The sequence below is a fragment of the Mustela erminea genome, chromosome 8, assembly GCF_009829155.1.
Source record: "Mustela erminea isolate mMusErm1 chromosome 8, mMusErm1.Pri, whole genome shotgun sequence".
NCBI classification, from domain to species: Eukaryota; Metazoa; Chordata; class Mammalia; order Carnivora; family Mustelidae; genus Mustela; species Mustela erminea.
The window spans coordinates 111,617,210-111,636,360 of record NC_045621.1 but is presented as its reverse complement, the minus strand read 5'-3'; the positions used below and the strand labels follow the sequence as shown (position 1 = coordinate 111,636,360).

Below are 19,151 nucleotides of genomic sequence, written 5' to 3'. Positions count from 1 at the left end.
AGCATGGGCAGAGGCCTTGCTGCAGGCCCCATTCCTGGCCATTCCAGGAACAGCCTGCCCCCAGAGGCCACCCTGCTCAGCCCAGGTCTCAGTCAGTTTCCACATCCCCACTGGAGGCATCAGGATCCTCTCGGCCCTATCTCGGCCACAAAAACCCAAGGCTGCTTAGGAAAAGAAAAAGCCCATGCGTCCTCCTGAGCACACAGCCCACCGTATTTTATCCTCCTTGGGGTTCCCCCTGTTGGCGCAGGCAGCCCTGCATAGCAGAATACACCCAGCAGTTCCGGAAGGAATAGGCCCCTACAGACATCTCTACATTCAAGCATACCCACTCCCGTCTTGAAAATGCTAAAAGATAAAAGATTTAGAAAATCCTTGTCTCTCAACAAAGTCTGCCTTTGAAGCCTACTGGCCAGGTGCAAACTCAGAAAGCTTCAATGTGGAATTCTGAAACTAATATTCACTCTTGCAAGCCCAAACCACCCGAGGCAGAAAGGATACCGCCAGCAGAAGAGGGAAAAGTCAGGACCAAGAGATGCAAATGAGATGCATGTATTAACATATTTCAAGAACTGTTGTCCCCATAAGGCAGTGATGAAGGCTGTGTGAGGGGAACCAGTGTCTTAGGGACACAAGTAGAAGGGTCCCAGGTAGGAACACAGAAGCCCCAAACCCGGCCAGACCAAGGAGAGTCAGGCCAGCCTGGAGAAACCAGAGAGAACCTGGTTCTCAGGTCCCCAAGGACTGAGCAGCCCAGAAGTGGGACAGCCAAGACTCTTGCCAGGCAGGGGACAGTGTAACCTTGACAAGCCTCTTATATCTGCTCAGCCTCAGCTTTCCCATCTGTGAAACGGGCTAATGATGCTGAGAGAACCAAATAAATGATAGTGCAGAGGAGACCAGCATAGGGCCTGACCCACTGGAGGATCTGCACAGCTGGTATTTAATACACTAATACACTGTTAGCAGTGTTTACCACAGGTCAGCAGTATCTTTAGGTCTTTATATAAGTTGCCTCACTTGTCCTTACAACCCCAAAAAGTAGATCCTACTCTTATCCTCCTTTTATGCATGAGGAATTAGAGGCTCAGAGAGGCTAAGTAATTTGCCCTGGACCACACAGCTGGGTAGACAGGGCTGGTGTGTGAACACAATACCCCTTGCTCCTAACAGCTCCCCTTGACTCTGTTTTTATACTGCTGAGGCCAAGATTCTCCTCCTGTGGGCCCTAGCCCAGGTGAGCCTCTAGCGATCAGCCAGCTGAGGGGGCGGGGGGAGATGGGTCCCAATCCCCAGTGACCCCCAAAGCCAAAGTCAGGAGCCACACACCTCCCAGAAGGCCCTCACTCGATCCCGGGGGGACCAGGACATGGATGGCAGGCTCCACACTGCAGGCCCTCTTCCCCAGTCCCCCTCACCACAGGCGTAGCCTCTCCAGGCCTGGCAGGCCTCAGTGCTGGAGGAAGAGGCCTCTCTTCACCCTCCATTCATGCCTCCTCTCACGGCTGGCTCTGTGACCTTAGAGAGTGACCTGACCAGAGCCTGGCTGGGCCTGTGTCTAATTCCCACAACAAGCTCCCCATTAAAGGAGAGTGATAAAAAGAGGGAGAGAGAGAAATGAATGGCAGGAACACAAAGAAAGGTGGTCAGTGCACAGATGGGAGAAAGTGCCATGGCCAGCCAGATTCACAGCAGCTGGCGCCTGGGGACAGAGGGACAGCGCTGTCCAAGGCCCGGTTTCCAGGACAGACAGCCCCCTCCCCACAGTGCCACTGGGGCAGGTGGGCCGCCCAAGTGGCCTCTCTGAAACCTGGGCCCTCTCCAGAAAGCTTCCAGTACCCCCTGCTTCTGTGCACAGGCTCAGGGCCCTGACCCCATCAAAGGCCATGTGGCTCTGCCCAGGAAAGCAGCTTCTGTCAGAGAAATCAACTGACTTGTCATGCCAACTTTCATCTATCAGGATGGCAAATCTTTTCTAACCGTCAACATGAATCGCGTTAGAAAGAGCCAAACCAGATAAGGAGAGGGCATGCTGCTATCTTCCAACAAGGGCCACCCAGCCCAATAGGAAGAACACAGAGGGTGAGTTTTGGAGAAGGAGGTGCTGGCGCAGGCCTCCTCAATGACGAGGTGCCCAGCAGAATGCAGGAGACAGAGAAAGAGTCAGGGGCTATCCCTCATGTAATTTAAGGATGAAGCCGCCTGGAGGGTGCTGACTCTCCCCATCTCGGCCTTGCAAGGCATCAGGGCCCCTGCGCAGAACTCCTTCACCCCATGTCCTTTCCCACATGGCTGTGGGGAGCGAGGGTGGAGGGCAGAGGCAGCAAGCACCCAGGGTCCTGGTGGCTCCTATCAGTCTACACCATTTAACCCTCAAAGGGCCACTAGCCCCCAGGGAGTATTCCTAGCGGTACATCTTTCTAAAGTGCCAGTACCGCCCTCCCTGGTGGACCCACCACCACAGCTGGGTTGGGAGAAAACACAGTTGCATAAATCAGGGATGCGGTCCCAGTGGGAGTTGGACCCTACACTGACACACCTCTCACTTCTCACCCCACCCCTCCCTGTGACACAGGCTTTCCAGCCTTGACTTTGCTCTGGAATTTCTAAAGGTGTTTCCCTCTAAGAGACATTCGAAGTGTAAGAATGAGGACAATGCCCTCAGGATAACATTATGCCCGTGCACACCTCACCGAGCTGGCAGAACCTGCCTCTGCCTGGTTCAGGCATTGCCCTCTCAATAACCTCAATAGCAGGAATCCACCCAAGTAGGAAGGGGGAAAGGGGGCCCTCCCTGCTCCCTCTGTGATTCAGAGAAGGAGGGAGACCCAGAACAGAGCCTCCACTGCTGGACAAGGAGTCCACACTAGGCAACAGGCCAAGCACAGCCCTGCACCCACCGACGGTCAGTCCCTCCTCACACAGGAGGCCTGGCATGAGTGAGCAGCCAGGGTAGACAGTCACCCCAGCCTCACAGGGCAGGGGCTGTGGAAGGGCCACACCAGGGCCACAGCCAGGTCCCAAATCTCTGCTCTTGGGGGCAGGTGGAAGATCAGGGCTACATTGTTTCCATCTAAATTGCTCAGATTCTCCCTGATCTATGGATACCCCCACCTTCTTCCCAAAAGGGTTTCAGGAGGCCTTCAAATCCCGCAGAAGAGAGTGCAAAGTGAGGAAGAGCTGGAAAGAAGGCACCTGCAGGATCTTGCTGGGGCTGCCTGTGCTCCACCTTTCCACCACTGCCCGCTGGCAAACTGGGCCACCGGGCTCAGGACAGCACAGAGAATCAGAGACAGCTTCTCTAGGGCGCCCCTCCATAATGCCTGGTCCGCCCAGGCCCTTCTGAAGCTCAAGTGGAGACAGGGGCAGCAGGTCTCCCAATTGCCCTGGTGGCCTCTTCAAGCCTGAGTCCTTCAACTCACAAGACAGCCACCCTGGAAGACAGGGGCAGTTCTCCGAGTAGGGCTGGGGTAGGGGGAACGGAGTACCTCGCAGAGCCTGAGGTGCTAGCCGGTGGTACTACAGGAGGACGGGCAGCCTCGTCATAGGATAGGTCTGCTGTGAGAAGGAGGGGGGCTCCTCCAGGAGGAGACCTTAGGCAGGTGGTAGGACTCTCCAGGAGACCGGGGCAGCGGGCACAGCGTGGGGAGAAAGGCAGGACACCAAGGGGCAAGCATGGACACCCCAGGAAAAATGGGCTTCCACAGAGAAGGGCGCCCAAGTTAACTCAGAGCGGCCACGAGTCGCCTGGCTCAAAGCCCTGACGCACGCACGCTCCCAGATCCCCCTGAGTCGGCCACTAAGGTCAGCGCAGGCCGCTAGCAGCCCACAGCCGGCCCCTCGGGCGTGTCTAATAGCAAGTGACACAGTCCGCCGCGATCCAAAGTCCCCTTTAAAAGTTTGTCCCTAAACAAAACCCCTCTCTCCGCCTCGCCGTGGGAATCGGAGCCATCCCCGGAGGAGGCCCTGAGGACAAGCGCGGTTGCCCTCCTCCACCCCTTCGGAAACAACAATGGGCGACCGGACGAAAGAGAACGAGGGAATCAAGTGTGGAAAATCCCCCCGTCTTGCAATGTCAGCCGCCGGTCACAGGGCCGGCCAGGGGCCGCTGTGCTGCCCCCGCGCGCCCTTCCACAGGATTGCACGCCCGGGGGGAAGGAGCGTTGAGGGTTGATCTCCTGGTTCTCAGATTCTAAGGGCGCATGGCGCGTGGCGCGTAGGGAGGGAAAGCTTGCGTTTCAGTTCCGAGGCTATTTTAGATTCAAAAGAAATTTCATTTCATTACCAAAGCCGAAATCGTAGCGCGCTTTACACTTTCCTGGAGCAGAAGTAAAATGACTTGTTTTTATTTGATCATCGCATCCTACCACTAGCCGTGTTCTTTCCCTTTTCTTCAACATTAAGTCAGAGATCGTACATTAAAGAATTTACAAAGAGGATATTCAGAGAACAAAGATAGTCACAGAGCAGAAGAGCTGCAATTGCTTTTCCCTGAACACTGAAAATATTCAGGGCTGGGCGCTGCCTCCAACAAACAATTAGCCTTCCTATACACACATGCAATCTTAGGAGGGTGGGAAAGAAACCTTGGCTACCCACTGGTCAAACACTGAGAGAATGCAGACAGGAAGGGAAGAGGACCTACTGAAGTCCCGGCTGTGCTGGAACCTCACTTGAATCCACAACTCCCTTTCAATGTGTGTGTTTCTGCCAATTTGTCAGGGATGACACAGAGGGCTCAACAACACACACAGAAGGTTTGAGAAAACCCCCAGTCGGCAAGGGTTAGCCAGACAGTGTCTGCATTCCATCCTGTTCCCAAATGTCAACTGACTTTTAGGATCAGTGGCTCATCTGACTTGACTTTGAGATATGAGAAAATCATCTACAGCCTTGGGGTCTCACAGTGCCAGTGCAGCACTTAAATCAAAGGGGAAAACTGAGTAAAATCCTGGAGGCAACTAGAACTTTCTTCCTCCTAAGAGAATTCTAGGAATAAAAGCTTTCCTGCCTAAATAGGTGGTTTCCTATCAGCTGTCCTGGCAAAGTACAAAGCTGGGTTAAACAGCTTCCCTGATGGAAGCACCTGGGCCTCAGTTTCCCCACTGAGGACACTGAGATTGTCACAAGATGGGACCCTAGGCCAAGCACAGATGGGTTCAGTGGCCTTTCAATAAAACTTCAGCTCTCTCTTGAAAACTCTGCACCCACATCCCTATCTGGCAGCAGATAGTCACTGGGAGCTGAGGAGTGGCCTCTCACTGCCCCCAATCAGCCTTGGCATCTGGTCTGGGGGAGCTGAGAGAAGTATGGGGTGAATAAGGGCTGGACTCTGAAGCCAGACAGCACAGGATCAGAATTTTGACTATCATAAGAGAGGGGCTTGGCCCACCCTGTGGCCTCCATGCTGGGCCCAGATACTCAGGCCTCAAGGGATGAGTGTGACCATGGGCAGGCTTTTGCTCAAGCTTTATGCACCCTGCTGTTGTAGGTCAAGCAGAGGTAGCACCAGGAGAAAGATGGTGACTGGTCACTACAAATCAGCCATGTGACCTTCTGTTTACCCCCTCTGAACCTCAGTTTTCTATTCTGTGAAATGGTATTATAGTCTACTCCACAGGCTTGCCAATGGGATTGAGTGCCTAGTACTCAGTAGTTCTGGATAAAGAGCATTCTCAATTATGATTTACTACTTGTTAGAGGACTGTCATCTGGGTAAGGCTGCCTAATGGTTTGACCCAGGGTGGTCCTGCCCTCCATATCTGGGCTGCTACCTTCAGGCCCATGAAGGGAAACTCCCCAGGCCTCAGACGGGGGGGGGGGGGGGGGGGGGGGGGGGGGGGGGGGGGAAGCGTCAAGTAACTGCAGGCAGAGGCCGGCACCTCTGGGCATAAGACTGGGCCAGCCCCCACACCTGGAAAAAGTGAATCATTGCTGGGGAAGCCGGGCCAAAATGCCCCCTGGCCTCTCCTGGCCAGGGTCAGTTTTAAAGCAGCTTCAGTGTGGGCAGGGGCTTTGGGGCCCGGGTCACACCTGGACTCCCCACATCACCTCCGGCAGCTCCATGCCACTCTGTATTGTGTTCAGGGTGCTGCACAGGCCTATCCAGAGCTGATGTTCCTTCAGCCCCTTTTGAAAACTAAATGATCCCCTCTTAGTCGGGTTTTGGGGTGTTAATTGTTGTGCTTCCAGTTCTCTGGGTTTGTTTCCAAGAGGGCTTTCTGATGTAGTTTTTTAGTTTATTGAGGTATACTGGACACAAGAAGCCCGTATCAACCCTCCCCTTCCATCCCCCCACCCAGGCATGCTCTCAGGACCCGCACAGAAAGAAAGGGGGTGGGTGGGAGCATTTGAACCCATCCCAGGTGCTATTCTGGTAGGTCATTTCACCTCTCCATGGAGGTGCCACAACCTCCAACACAGTCAATGGCCAGGGCCCTGACTTTGGGATGTGGCGTACCCAAAACCCAGGGGCCAGGTGGGGGGGCCTTCTGCTGAGGAGCTGGGCACCTGGCCCAAGTAGGAAGGCGTAAGCAAGCAGTGCACAACAGGGCCAGGAAGCCCGAGGCACCCACGAGGGCGCCAGCGAAAACAGGCACAGGCCCAGGGAGCCAGACCCTCTGACCGACCTCCCAAAGACCGAATTGGAAATTTTTTTGTGGACGTTCACAATTTGAAATACTGGCTCAACTCTTTATAACTTTTTTCATTAGGTTTATAATAAACGTGGAGGGGGAAAAAAAGCACACTAGCTGAAATTCCTTTCAAAGAAGAAGACCGCGTTGTAGCTGGGCCGAAGACCTCTTCGGGACACCTCATTATCTCTCCAAGGGGAGCTCCGGGTCACTGTCCCAAAGCCATGGGGCAGGGGCATACCGATCATGGGCGCGCGCCCCGACCTCTGCGCCCCCAGCCCTCCCTTATCTTCCCGTCGCCCGGGCCCCACTGCCCCCAGGTCCCACCAATCGCAGCCCGGTCCTTTCGCATTTGGAATTCCAGAGCGCCCAGCGTGCAAGGTCAGTGGCTTTCCTCCGGAGAAGCGCGGAAAGGGGTTTTCCACCCGCAGCCGGGACTTCCGGGGGTAGAAAGACCCAGGTGCCAGGAGTGCCGGTTGCTGTGCGCCCCGCTCTAGCCCAGAAGGGCCGCCCGCACCCTTGTTCCCTAGTTCCCTAGTCGCTCCCCGCGACTCTCGGACAGGAAACGGTTCCCAGTCGGCGTCGGCCCTCCTCGGAGCGTTCCAGCCACCGCCACAGACCCGGATCCCAGAACCCGCGGAGGCCCCGCGAGCTCCAGGGGGCGGAGCCGAGGATCGGAGCGGGCGACAACGGCAAGAGGCGCCGCGGGGGCGGGCCGGGGGCGGGCCGGGGCGGGGCGGCGGCGGACTGCGGAGACGCGGCGGCGCGCGGGGCGGCGCAGAGCGTTCTCGGCGCTGCGCGGAGCAGAGTGGCCGGCACCGGGCCGCAGGGGGCGCGGGCCGGGGCCGGGGCCGGGGCCGGGGCTGGAGCGGAGCCGGAACCGAGCCCGAGGTCGGGCCCGGGAAGCCGGGGCTGGGCGGAGAGCAGCCATGGCGCCGCGCAGGGCCGGGGCCCGTGCCGTTGCGGGCGGCCTGGGCGCCGAGTAACCGGGCCGGGCCGGAGCGCGGGCGGCGACGGCGAAGGCAGCTGCGCCCGCGCCCCCCGCCCTCCCAGGCCCCGCGCCCCGCGCCGCCGGCGATGGTGACACATGCGGCGGCGGCGCGCCGGCGGCAGGACCATGGTTGAGCGCGCCAGCAAGTTCGTGCTGGTGGTGGCGGGCTCAGCGTGCTTCATGCTCATCCTGTACCAGTACGCGGGCCCAGGGTTGAGCCTGGGCGCGCCCGGCGGCCGCGCGCCGCCTGACGACCTGGACCTCTTCCCCACACCCGACCCTCACTACGAAAAGAAGTACTACTTCCCGGTGCGCGAGCTGGAGCGCTCGCTGCGGTTCGACATGAAGGGCGACGATGTGATTGTCTTCCTGCACATCCAGAAGACCGGTGGCACCACCTTCGGCCGCCACCTCGTGCAGAACGTGCGCCTCGAGGTGCCCTGCGACTGCCGGCCCGGCCAGAAGAAGTGCACCTGCTACCGACCCAACCGCCGCGAGACCTGGCTCTTCTCCCGCTTCTCTACGGGTTGGAGCTGCGGGCTGCACGCCGACTGGACCGAGCTCACCAACTGCGTGCCAGGCGTGCTGGACCGTCGCGACCCCGCCGCGTTGCGCACGCCCAGGTGAGCGCCCGGAGCGACGGGGTCCCAGCTGGCGCCGGCTGCCCCGGAACCGTGCCCCCGCTGGGCTGCCCTGGGCCCGCTCTACCTTCCTTGCCCTCCCTGCCCTCAACTCCTTTTCTCTTGGGGCCCCCACTCGCCGCAGCCTCTCTGGACCCCCTGCCGATCTGCTGGGCGCCCGGAGCTTTCAGTTGATCTGCTGCGGCCCGTTGTCACCCTGCCCTCTATTTTCACCCTTTCCACCTCCTCACCTTTCAACTTGGGCTGTCACTTGCCTTGTCCCATGGGCCAGTGTAAAATCTGGCCCGCCCCAGCTGTGGGTCCGGCTGGCCTGGTGTCGTCTGGCGGGAAAGTGGGTTCTTTTGCCTGTGTAGCCCACCTGGAATGTTAACTTACCTTAGCTGCTTACTCACCCGGAGCGGAAGTGAGCGAAGTGAAGAGCCTCTCCCCCTGCACCTGTGAGCAACCCCCCCACCCCCATCCTGCCTGGAGAGGGCTGGAGAAGAGCTGACAGGGAAAGGGGTGGGCTCAGTCTGCCGGCGTGTGCAGGTAGAACAAAGGCCTGAGTGTGACTTGGGGCTGGGGGCAGGGAGGAGGCAGTGCTGCCTGCCCTCACCAGTTGGGCCAGAACCGGTTGCAAGCTCTCTCTGAAAGAGAAGCAAAAGCAGACCGACTGCTAGATTGGGGGAGCTGAGTTGGTCAGAGGTACCTATTCAGTCACTTTCCTTGGCTGCCCCCCATTTCTGTGGAGGTTGGAGTTCCAGGGTGACCTGTGTCGGGGACAGCTCTCCTGGGAAGCACTTTGTAACCACAACCTTTGTAACCACAACCTTTGTAACCACAACCAGAGGGCAGGCTGGGTTTCTAGAGTTTAAAATTGGACTCTTTATTCCTGTTCATATTGGTGCTTTGGGGCCTTCTCCCCATGATATCTGGGCTGGGAAGGGCCAGAAATGAGGTCTTCTTGCCTGTCTTTTGTTTATCTACTTGTCTTAGGACTGCACTTACAGGCTGGGGGTGGGGGAGCTTCTGTGAACCGAGTAGGTGTGTTTGTTGGCACTCTTCTGGGTCAAGATGGGGCAGGGTCTCTGGTGTGTTTGGGGGATAAAGGTTGAGGATCTGGCCAGTCCACAGTTAAGTGTGGTCCATGGCATTGCTGTCCTGCTCAGTTCTTCAGTCCTCCTGTGGTCTGCCCAAACTGCCAGGAAATTAGGGCGCTGGAGCTAGGGTCAGAGGACATCTTACTTTCTCTTGGCTGCCCCACCCCCTGCCCCCAGAGGCAGCTGCGAGCCTGTGAGGTGGTGTTACAGGTCTCTTAATTCTCCACTGGTAACAGATCTACCATTCCAAAACCTTTAAAGTCTTGCTTCCTGTTCAGCATTTGGTCTACTCTGCATGAATGCATTTTCCTGATGTAGTGCCCACCTCCCACCCCTTTGCCCCCGTGGTCAGCCACTCTGTGCTGTACTGAGCCAGGGTCTGGGGTTTGCAGCTGCTGGCCCACCAAGACTGTAGTCCCCCAGAAGTGGGCACTGACCAACCCAAATAGGCCCAGGGGGGCACCTCCCTGCCTACAGGAGTGGGGATGAGAGTAAGTACCATTTTGTTTGCCAGAGGGAATTAGCCTGGGAGAATCCCAGAGGTAACAGTGTGTGAAACTTGTTCAAGGGGCTGCCAAGACCAGGACACTCTTTCTGCGGTCTCTCTCCTGAGGCTGTTTCCCTTTGTGTCACCAGAATGAAGGGCCCCTGACCTTCCTTTTCTGGAGTTTGTCCACCAGAGCAAGAGCCCAGCCACCCTTTCAGAGAAGAGTCGGGAGACCAAGTGCAGCAGACAGGGCCCCCGTGTGTCGCACGAGGGAGGCCCAGCACCCACTCTTCAGGGTGGGCGTGTGTAGCAAGAATAGAAAATGCCTGCCTAGTCAGCCGGATGCCTCTTGCTATGGTGGGCTGCCAGCCCCTCTGCCTGGATGTTGCTGAGCTCAGCAGCATGCAGGCCAGGTGGAGGCAGGGTTTCCAGGGTCCTCAAAAGGCCCTCCCTCTCCTGTGCCATGAAGCAGGTGACAGAACTTCATCTGTGCTGTTCTCCCCCACTCCCTTCATTTCTGTTCCAGAGACTAGGTAGATTGCTTTTTTGATGAGCTTCCCTGACAGGCAGGGTCATCTAGGCTTTGTGTGTTGATAAGCTCATCTGACTAAGGTTCACCTGCTGAGTGTTCCTATAGTCTGGGACTGGACCAGGGTGCTTTTGAAGATAGGGATACAGTTCTCCCACCTGCCCCAGGGACCCCGCACCGCTCTGGACAAGTATTGTCAGTGCCGAGATTCCACGGGATGCCTGGTTTCAGGAGCCCCAGATGTCACCCTTGCCCTCCTCCCAGAAGACTATGGCTTGTTCTCTCTCATGGCCCTGTGAGTGCTGGAGTGACCACTTGGCTGGGTAACTGAGGAGAGGATGGGCCTGGCTCCCTGGGGATCTGGGCTTAGGGTGAGGACCTTTCCTTCCTCCTTGGTCCTCAGGGCCAGGCATGTTGCAGGGCGTGAACGAATGCTCCCCTGCCATGAGGAGTGCTTCTAGAAACTACACAAAGCCTCTCCCAACTCCTGGTGCTAATGTCTGTGGTACTAGGGGGGCCTAGGAGAGGCAGGTCCTATGACTTAATGGAGTGGGGCTTTCCATGGCTTCAGAACCTCCCCATCACACAGCATCAGCCTTGGGGGTTCTAGCTGGGCAGGTGTTGTGGTGACGAACTTCAAGGTGGGGAGATGTACCTTCCTGGAATACAGTTTGCAACTTCTAGCAGTGTTTAGTACTTCTAAGTTGAAAGAGAGAAAAAGGTGAGTGAGCAACGCATCAGTAGGTCCCTGTTATATGGCCTGTGTCCACTGAGGGGGCTGCCACACCTGCTCACATCAGCCAGTGTACTTGAAAGGCCTCCAAGAAGGACTGACTTTGCAGTAGTGAGGCTGCCCAGAGGCAGCTGGCAAGTGGCTGCCCAGCTGTTGTCAAGGATCACTTCAGTTAGTGTCTCTGCACCCCATGCTCTGTGTCAATTGTTAGAGTCATAATGGTTCTAACGGCCAGAATCTCTCCTTCCTCTCCTCATCTGCCTAAAGGGGACAGAAGAGGAGACATGGTTGAGGTCTAGCCTGGGTGGCCCTGGATATTCCTGAAATTGTGTAGGCTTCATCTGGAGCCACCAGGAGCATTTGGGTCCCCAGTATGGCTTCCAGGTCACTTCCATGGGGTATTGGGCTTAGCCAGACCCTCTCTACAGCAGGGCCCCCCAGGAGCTCCTGGTGGGTTCCCAGCATCTGTGATACTGCTGTGTGGGAGCTCTAGAATCAATGGCTTGTGCCCTCTTAGTTCCCAGCCTCATTTCTGGTCATGTATCCTCCACAATGCTGAGTTCCTCTGTGTTCCAGAAGTCTGCCAGTGCTCTCAGCTCAGCCTTTGCTACCTTCTGCCCCAGCATGCTGTCCTCTCCCCACACTCCTCTGCTGGCTTCTCTCCACCCTTCAGCCTCTGCTTCCCCTTCTTCCAGGAAGACTTCCCTGGCAGCATCCTGTTGCCTTAGATGCCCTTGGCCATCCTGGCATGTCCACAGCATCTGGCACTGGCCGGATGCGGAGTGGGTACTGCCCACGTGTTGGCACCAACTAGAATGTTCTTTTCCTGGCCCCACACCCTCTCCAGGAGCTGTGTCCCTCCATGAGTCCTCTAGTGAATGAGAATTAGAGTCAGCCTTGAGTGTAGTGCTGGTCCCAGAGGGGCTCAGGGGCCCCTTAGTGGGCTCAGCCTGGTTGAGCAGACTTAAGATTCAGGCATTTTTCTAACAGTTCTTTCTGTGGCACTCAACAATTTCCAACTTGCCTTCACAGTTACTCTCTCATATGTGATCAAGGGATAAGGCCTGCATTTGCCTACACTGGGGCAGATGTTACCTAGAGCACATGATTGGAACCCATGAATGGGGCCCAGCCACTTAAGGACCTGGCTAGGTGTCACCATGGCCTGAACCATCCAGGGAAGCCTTGCTTGGAGATGAGGGGAATGTGAGGTCAAGGTGTTCAGAATTAGATTTTCATTCATAGCCAAAACAAAACACATCTTCTTTTTAGGCAAATGCATGAGAAGGCAAACTTTCAAATAGCTTACTGACGATTATGTTAAATGGTGCTCTGGCTTGTGAGGTTATCTGTAACTCACTGAGGACTTGCAAGACCAGGGCTTCCTGTCCTTCTAGGCCCCTCACTTATAAAACCTGGAGCCATGCAGAGTGGGCTGGACCACTGTGCTGTAATGGGCTAGCTCTGATCTGCAGACTCTCTGCTCCCGGGTCAGAGAGCCTTTCCGAGGGAGCCCAGCTCCTACCCCTGGGTTCTGTGAGGCCCCTCGTCTTTTTCTTTCTTTCCCAGTTGGCAGAATGAGAGATTCAGCTGCTGTATACTTGGGGAGTGGCAGGCGGTCAGTGGAGGCCTGGCTTTGTCATCCTTAAGGGACTCTGAGTCTTTTTCTTTCACATCTCATTCTCTTGTTGTTGTTGTTGTTGTTGTTGTTGTTGTTGTTGTAATTATGTGATAATTGGGAGGAAAACATAAAAGAGAAAAGAAAACTGTATTCCTCACAGATAGTTTTTTGTTTTTTGGTTTTTTTTACTATAATTGAAACCGTAATGTAAATACCCCATAAATGTTGTTTTTTTTCTTATTAAAAACTTAATATTTTAGTAGCTGCAGACGATCCCCCCTCTGGGTGCCTTGTTAGTTCTGCTGTGTTGTTGAACGTGCAGATTTCCCATTTCTGGCTCCTGTAAGTAATGCTGGAGTGAGTGTCCTCGTGTGTAAATGTTTTCCGTAGCTCTGATTTCCTTTGTAAGCTCATAGGAGAGGGATTTCTGAGTTGAAAGGTCTGAAGGTTCAAATACTGTCAGTGTTGAGTGTGAAGTTGCTTTTGGGAAAGTCTGCACCTTACCATGTTGCCACATTTGGGTGCCCGTTTGGTATTGAACAGTGTTGTAGGTTTGAAAAGAACTTACTTTCTTAAATCAGCAAAATGTGTCTCTCTATGGTTTTTATCCAGTAGTCCTGCTTGGTGCATGGACCCTTAGAGGTAGTCTAAACCTCGGGGATTTGGAAGGAGCCATGCCCAGTCACCCCACATACCTGCTCATGTGCTTTTTGGCCCTGTGCAGAGCCAGGTGCAGCTCTGCCATTTGGGGCTGAAGGAGAGGGGTACTGGGCTATGGGGACCCAAATTTGGGGAGGCCAGGGTACAGAAAGGAGGCTGGCTCTTGTCCCCCAAGCACTCAGTGGGTACTTGGGATGGGTCATCTCATTTGGCCTCACCACCCCAACAATGGAGCATATGATGATTGTCCCAATTTCCCACCTAGGGAAGTCTAGGCCCCGAAAATGTGGGTAACTTGCAGAGTCCCTCAGCCTGGAGAGCTAGGAACTGACATTGAGATGTCTGTCCCGAAGCCTGTTTGCCCCACCAGCCCTCTGCTGCACCAGGCCCCCCATACCCAGCCAGGAAGACTGTCTGTGGCTGAGAACAATAGCCAGCCGTTCAGGCAGACCAGCCAGGTTCAGCATATGCAGCTTCCAAGACTCTGGGCAGACCCGGCAATTTCACACGCAGACCTGTGTCGCCGCTTTACTGGAAAACATCTGGCAGCCTTCGCCCGAGTAGCAGTGAGACAAGAATCAGGCACCATCCCCTTGGCTCTGGCAGGGTAGCACGGTGGTGCTGCTGGCAGCCGTCTGTGGCAGTGCATAGGGGCCTCCCTCACAGCCTGGCCAGTGTCCCCTGATGCCCTCCCATGTGATCCACTTGTCCCCAGGGGTCCTGAGGGCCTGCAGCCACCAGCCCACCACCTGGCCCTGGTGGAGGGGTTGTGTGATTCCCGCCAGCACACAATTCAGCAGGTCTGTGGGGGGGTTGAAAAATGGGCAGGGTGCTCAGGCTCTCTCCTGAGAAGATGGTTTCTAAGTACTTCTCAGCAATTATTTATAACCACGTGGACCCTTCTTATTGGCAACCCTGGTCTCCTTTTCCTTGAGGCCTATACGTCGGCCTTACTTGCCAGCACTCACAGATGAGGAGATGTGTTTGCAGGTAGGTTTCTGTCTCTCCAGACTCTTGTTCTTGCCTCTTCCAGAACTCCACTGGCTCTTTTTCTTCCTGTTGAGTTTTTGCTCTCTGTTCGGGTTACCAGGGCCCCTGGGGTGAGATGCTATCCCAGCTACAAGGATTCAGACAGAGGCCCAGGTGCTGGTGTCCAGGCCGCCCCTGAATGTAGGCCCATCACTTTCGGGCTGTGGGACCTGTAGTCCAATTTCTGTTTTCCCCACGAGGCTCCTGAGTGGCTGTGTCCCAAGTTCCTAGCTTGCAGGGCTGGTTATTCTGGAAGTGTGGCGTGTACATAGCCACACACCAGATAGTTAGCATGTTGATCCCAGGCTGCCCGCCATGGACACCTGTTAGAGGACATCAGGATCGGCTGGGAGGATGGTGGGCATAGGCTGTCCGGCCACTGAAGACCACACACGTGCTGCCCCAGCCTGGGCCTGGGGCCTGTTTTCCTTGATGGGGGAGCAGAAACCAGCTGGGGCAGCCCTTCTCTCCCACAGCCACCCGCAGCCTCTGACCAGGCTCTGGCCAGCTCTGGGAGCTAGGAGCTCTGCTTGGGCAGCACAGCCCCACAGGCCAGCCAGCAGCCCTTCCCTGCAGTGCTGTCTGCTTCCACCTCTCTGGAGGCTTCCTCCAGAGCGCATGGACCACTCTCAGGCCCCACCCCCACCGCAGCTGCTGGTCCTTCATTCACTTAGCCAACCATCCTGGGGCCTCTTTTCACCAGGGCTGCCTGTGGGGACTGACATCCCAAGTTCCACAGAAGCTCATGAGTCCTCTGTGTGTAGACGGGGCTCTGAGGCCCCAGTGAGGATGGAGACAGGTAGGACTCACTTTGGGTTCCTTCCACAGGGTCCAGGCAGCAACTCGGGGCCTCCACAAGGAACTAGAGGAGGAAAGGGGAGCCCCCTAGGCAGCCTGTTTCCCCATCTCAAAAATGGGGATATGGAGTTTGTCATTTGGTTCTCCAGAGGAACCAATGATTTGTTGTTCATCACCTCCGTGACTGCATAGTCCTTCCAGCCCCAGATTATGTTTGGGTCTTAAAGGAGCCCTTCTCTAACCCTCTAGAATTCTGCGATCCAAGTCATGGCCAGGAGTGGGGCCCAGGCCCTTGAGTGAAGGCGGCTGTCAGTGGCTTGCCACAGCCCATAGTGAGGCTTGCTGTTCTGGCAGGGCGGAGGCTTCAGTGAGAGGCGGCCCCAAACAGCTGTGCATCTGGCCCAGCTCCGAGGGCCACATGTGAGCAGCACAGCTGCCTCCGTGTGTTTACACGAGGAACGTTTAAAAGGCCCACATGGGGGGTAGAGGAGGGGTCACAGCAAATCAATAATTGTCTAGAAAGATGGTAACTAGAGAGATTAAAACCCTGCAGTTAATTGTTTATAAAGCTGTGGAGTTGAAGGAGGTCAGTGGCCAGGCAGGAGCAAGGGACCCTGGGTCTCTGGAGACTGCTGCGATGCACCAGGGTGGACACCTGAACGTCTGAGCCCTTGAGTCGCCCCAGCCTGAGACCCAGGTATGCCTGGAACTCTCTGAGCCTTGTTGCCCTTGCCTGCCTGGGCGTAGCAGGAGGCGTCAGACAAACCAGACCCCAGCAGGTAGCCAGATCCATAAGCTTCTCACTGCCCACCGAAGCTTGGAAGGACAAAGGCCATCCATGGGCAGCCTGGCAGCAAAGAAGCCAGCGGGAGGAAACAGCTCAAAGCCAGTGGGAGAGCAGGAAGAGCAGGTGGGCAGGGTGGACAGCAGAGCAAGGGTGGGGGCCCCAGGCTTGGAGCCGGACCAGCTGGGTCAAATCCTGGTTCTACCACTCTCGAGCTCTGTGACCTCAGTTTTCCCATCTGTAAAATGGGCATACTGACAGTGCCTGTCTCAGGGGAGTAGTTGGAATGTGCCTGGTGCTGGAGACTGTTTTACAAGAGGCCACAGTGCATCCCCTCTCGGAGGACAGGGAAGGGACCTTCAGGACCAGGTAGGCATTTGGAACCTGTGGTGGTCAGCTTGAGGGCCAGCAGGAGGCTTCTTTACAGCACTGGAAGTCTAGGTAGCTAGCTAGGGTCCCATCATGTGGGACATCCACCAAGCATCACTGGCTTTCCAACATGACAACCTGAGATGTGAGACATGCCGTGCTTCAACCATGGGGGTTTCCTGTTCACCCCGGGCTATGGCACTGGGGACCCACCCTGTTCCTTCCCATCAAGGGCTTTGCTGTGCTTCCTCCCTGGATATCAAGCAAGCCATCGGGCTGTGCTCTCCTTCCAACGGGCGCTGATGGGTGTGATGTGGCAGGCTCATGTCTTCACTTGGTGGTGGCCGTGACCTGGGGCGCCAGTTCCTCTGTCCTCACTGCAGGCTGAGGGTTTAAAACAGGGACGCCAAGGCAGCCTACTGTGGCTCCCCTCTGCCCCTTTGCCCCCCTCGCCACTGTCTGTGTTTCATGGTTGTCAGCACCCTTTTGTATATTTTTCCTGCAGACATGTATCCCTTAAACAGCACCTAGCACTGTTTACGCACCTTTCAGAACCTGCATCAGACTGTACTTGACCTTGTGCAACTTGCTTTCTTCACTCAGCCTTGTTGTTGAGATTTATCCATGTTGCTCCATGACGTGCATATTTAATTCATCGACTGCTGGATTTAACATCAAGTTTGTCTAGACGCATCTCTTTTTTTCGCGTGCTTTGTTCCAAGAGCAGACAGGAGGAGTGTTTCACAAACCAGTTGGCAGTAGCCAGGCCTGGCCACCCCTCCTCTCATGTCCCTAGGAGTGGGCTGGAGGGCAGATGGTCCATGATGCCATGCCTGAGGTCTATCCCCCACACTGTGCCTGATGTGCCCCCACCATGTGGCCTGACGAAAGACATTGTCATCTTTGCCAGGCCAGCAGCTGTGAGATGGACCGCCGTGGTCTTAGCGCCTGTCCCTGTGGCTGGTGAGACAAGCATCCTATTACAAGGTTGCCGCCACTTACATGTTTGTGTCTCTGGGCTGTTTTCTGTCCTGAGCAGTCTCCTAGTACGAAGTTTTTTGGGTTCTGTGCTCCCCACTTCCATACTGCAAGTCACTGTGAGCATTTGGTTTACTGATGACTATGCTGGTGTGGGCCAGGCAGGCCAGCCAGGCCTCTGCCCTCCAGCCCATGGCACCGAGTACACGTGCAGGGAATGGAGGGGAATGTACCTGCTGACCTTGGAACCCCTTTGAGACCCCCTATCATTAGAGCTCAGCCAGAGGCCTGGAAGACTGAGAAGATGGACAGATGACTGACTAACCAGCCATCCTTCCTACAGTAGGGATACCCTGAGGGCCTTCCTTGGAAGCCCTCGGCAGCACCCAGGGCAGCCACTGCATAAGCCAAGCCCAGAAAGCTAAACAAGTATGGGGTCCTCCTGCCTCTCATCTCACACCCATAGATCCTGGTTGTTGGGGTCCCTGTGAGATTGGATTGGGGAAAGATTCCTGCAGTCGAAACCAGAGCCTGGAACCACTGCTCTGAAGTCGCAAGAGCCTCCTTCCCATCCAGTGAAAACCAAGGCAGGGCTTCCCCAGAGCGAGGCCTAGGTCAGGAGCCAGACACCACTGCCTTGGCCTCCACTCTGGTGCCTGTCCCTATCTGCTAAGGGCAGTCCCTGCACGGTCATCCTCTGTGGACGAGGTTCCTGCACCTTTCTCTAGTCATCCCCAGGCCTTAGAATGTACCCCAACCGCCTAAGCTCCACATGGCCCCAGCCCCATACACGAAGCATTTGCTTCTAGACCGCATCCCCAGCTGGCCTGGGAGGAGTGGCCCATGCATCACTGTCCATCTGAGGATTAGCTCCTGCCGCCACAGGGCTCATGAACGAACATGGGCAGCGGGTGAGCATCTCCCTGCCGAGTTATGAGCTTGAGAGCCTCACATGTAAATATTTACTTTTCTGGAGCATTGGTGTCCTTGGAAAAAGAGAACCAGCAGACACCGAGTTTGGCGTTTGCATCGCAGCAGCAAGAGGCAGGATGGGGGTGTCGTCTTGGAACAGTCAGGCTAGGTGGCATTCTCTCTGAAATCCTGGTCCCCATTCCCTATGGGGGAAACTTCGCAGCCACAGACAGAGGTCCTCCGGCCAGACTGCAGCTAACGGAGGGGGGCTTGTGTGAAGTGGAGTTGCTGTGCCACGTGCACCCTGCTTACATTGTATGTGTGCTGTGCTAGCTGCGGAGCAGGACAAGCGGGTGTCCTTACCTGAAGGGCGCAGGCCAGGAGCAAAGAGTGACTATACTGATCTGCCACACTTGCTCATTGACAGGCTGTGCTTGCTTATGCCTCATTCTCAGGGGCTCCACTTCACAGTTGAGGAAACCATGGCTCAGAGAGCCTGAATAATTTGTCACTTGGCAAAGATGGGATTTGCACACAGGCCTCTGGCTCCAGGGCTTCCTGTTACCCCCTCCCCAGGGTCCCCATGTGCAAAGGGGGAGCCAGGCATCTCCTGGGCGCACAGTTCAAGCCAGCACACTGCCTGCCATGGTGAACGGTAACAGGGCTATGTCAATGATGGGCTTCCCCAGGAGCCCAAGATGGTACCATGGGGATCAAAGGCAGGTGGAACAGAGGAAGGGCAGAGCAGATGGCCTCCCAGGGAAATTTGGAGGTTTCTAATGTGCCCTATAAGGAGAGGCCTTGCCCAGGCAGACACAAAGCCAGGGAGTAGTAGGTGAGCCACTGCTGAGCGTGCAGCTCCTGCCCAGCGTGCAGAGCCAAGGCCTCACCTGTCCAGCTTCAAA

The 19,151-nt window shown here is 56.0% G+C and overlaps 1 protein-coding gene across 1 annotated transcript in view; it reads left to right on the top strand.

Annotated features, from left to right (window-relative positions):
• Window positions 1–7,394: 7,394 nt before the first annotated feature.
• Window positions 7,395–19,151, top strand: part of HS6ST1 (heparan sulfate 6-O-sulfotransferase 1) — a 44,289-nt gene continuing 32,532 nt past the window's right edge. The window contains exon 1 of the mRNA XM_032354025.1: window positions 7,395–8,249. Within this exon, the coding sequence (XP_032209916.1) occupies window positions 7,723–8,249 (527 nt within the window). The 5' untranslated portion in view covers window positions 7,395–7,722. The remainder of the gene's footprint in view (window positions 8,250–19,151) is intronic.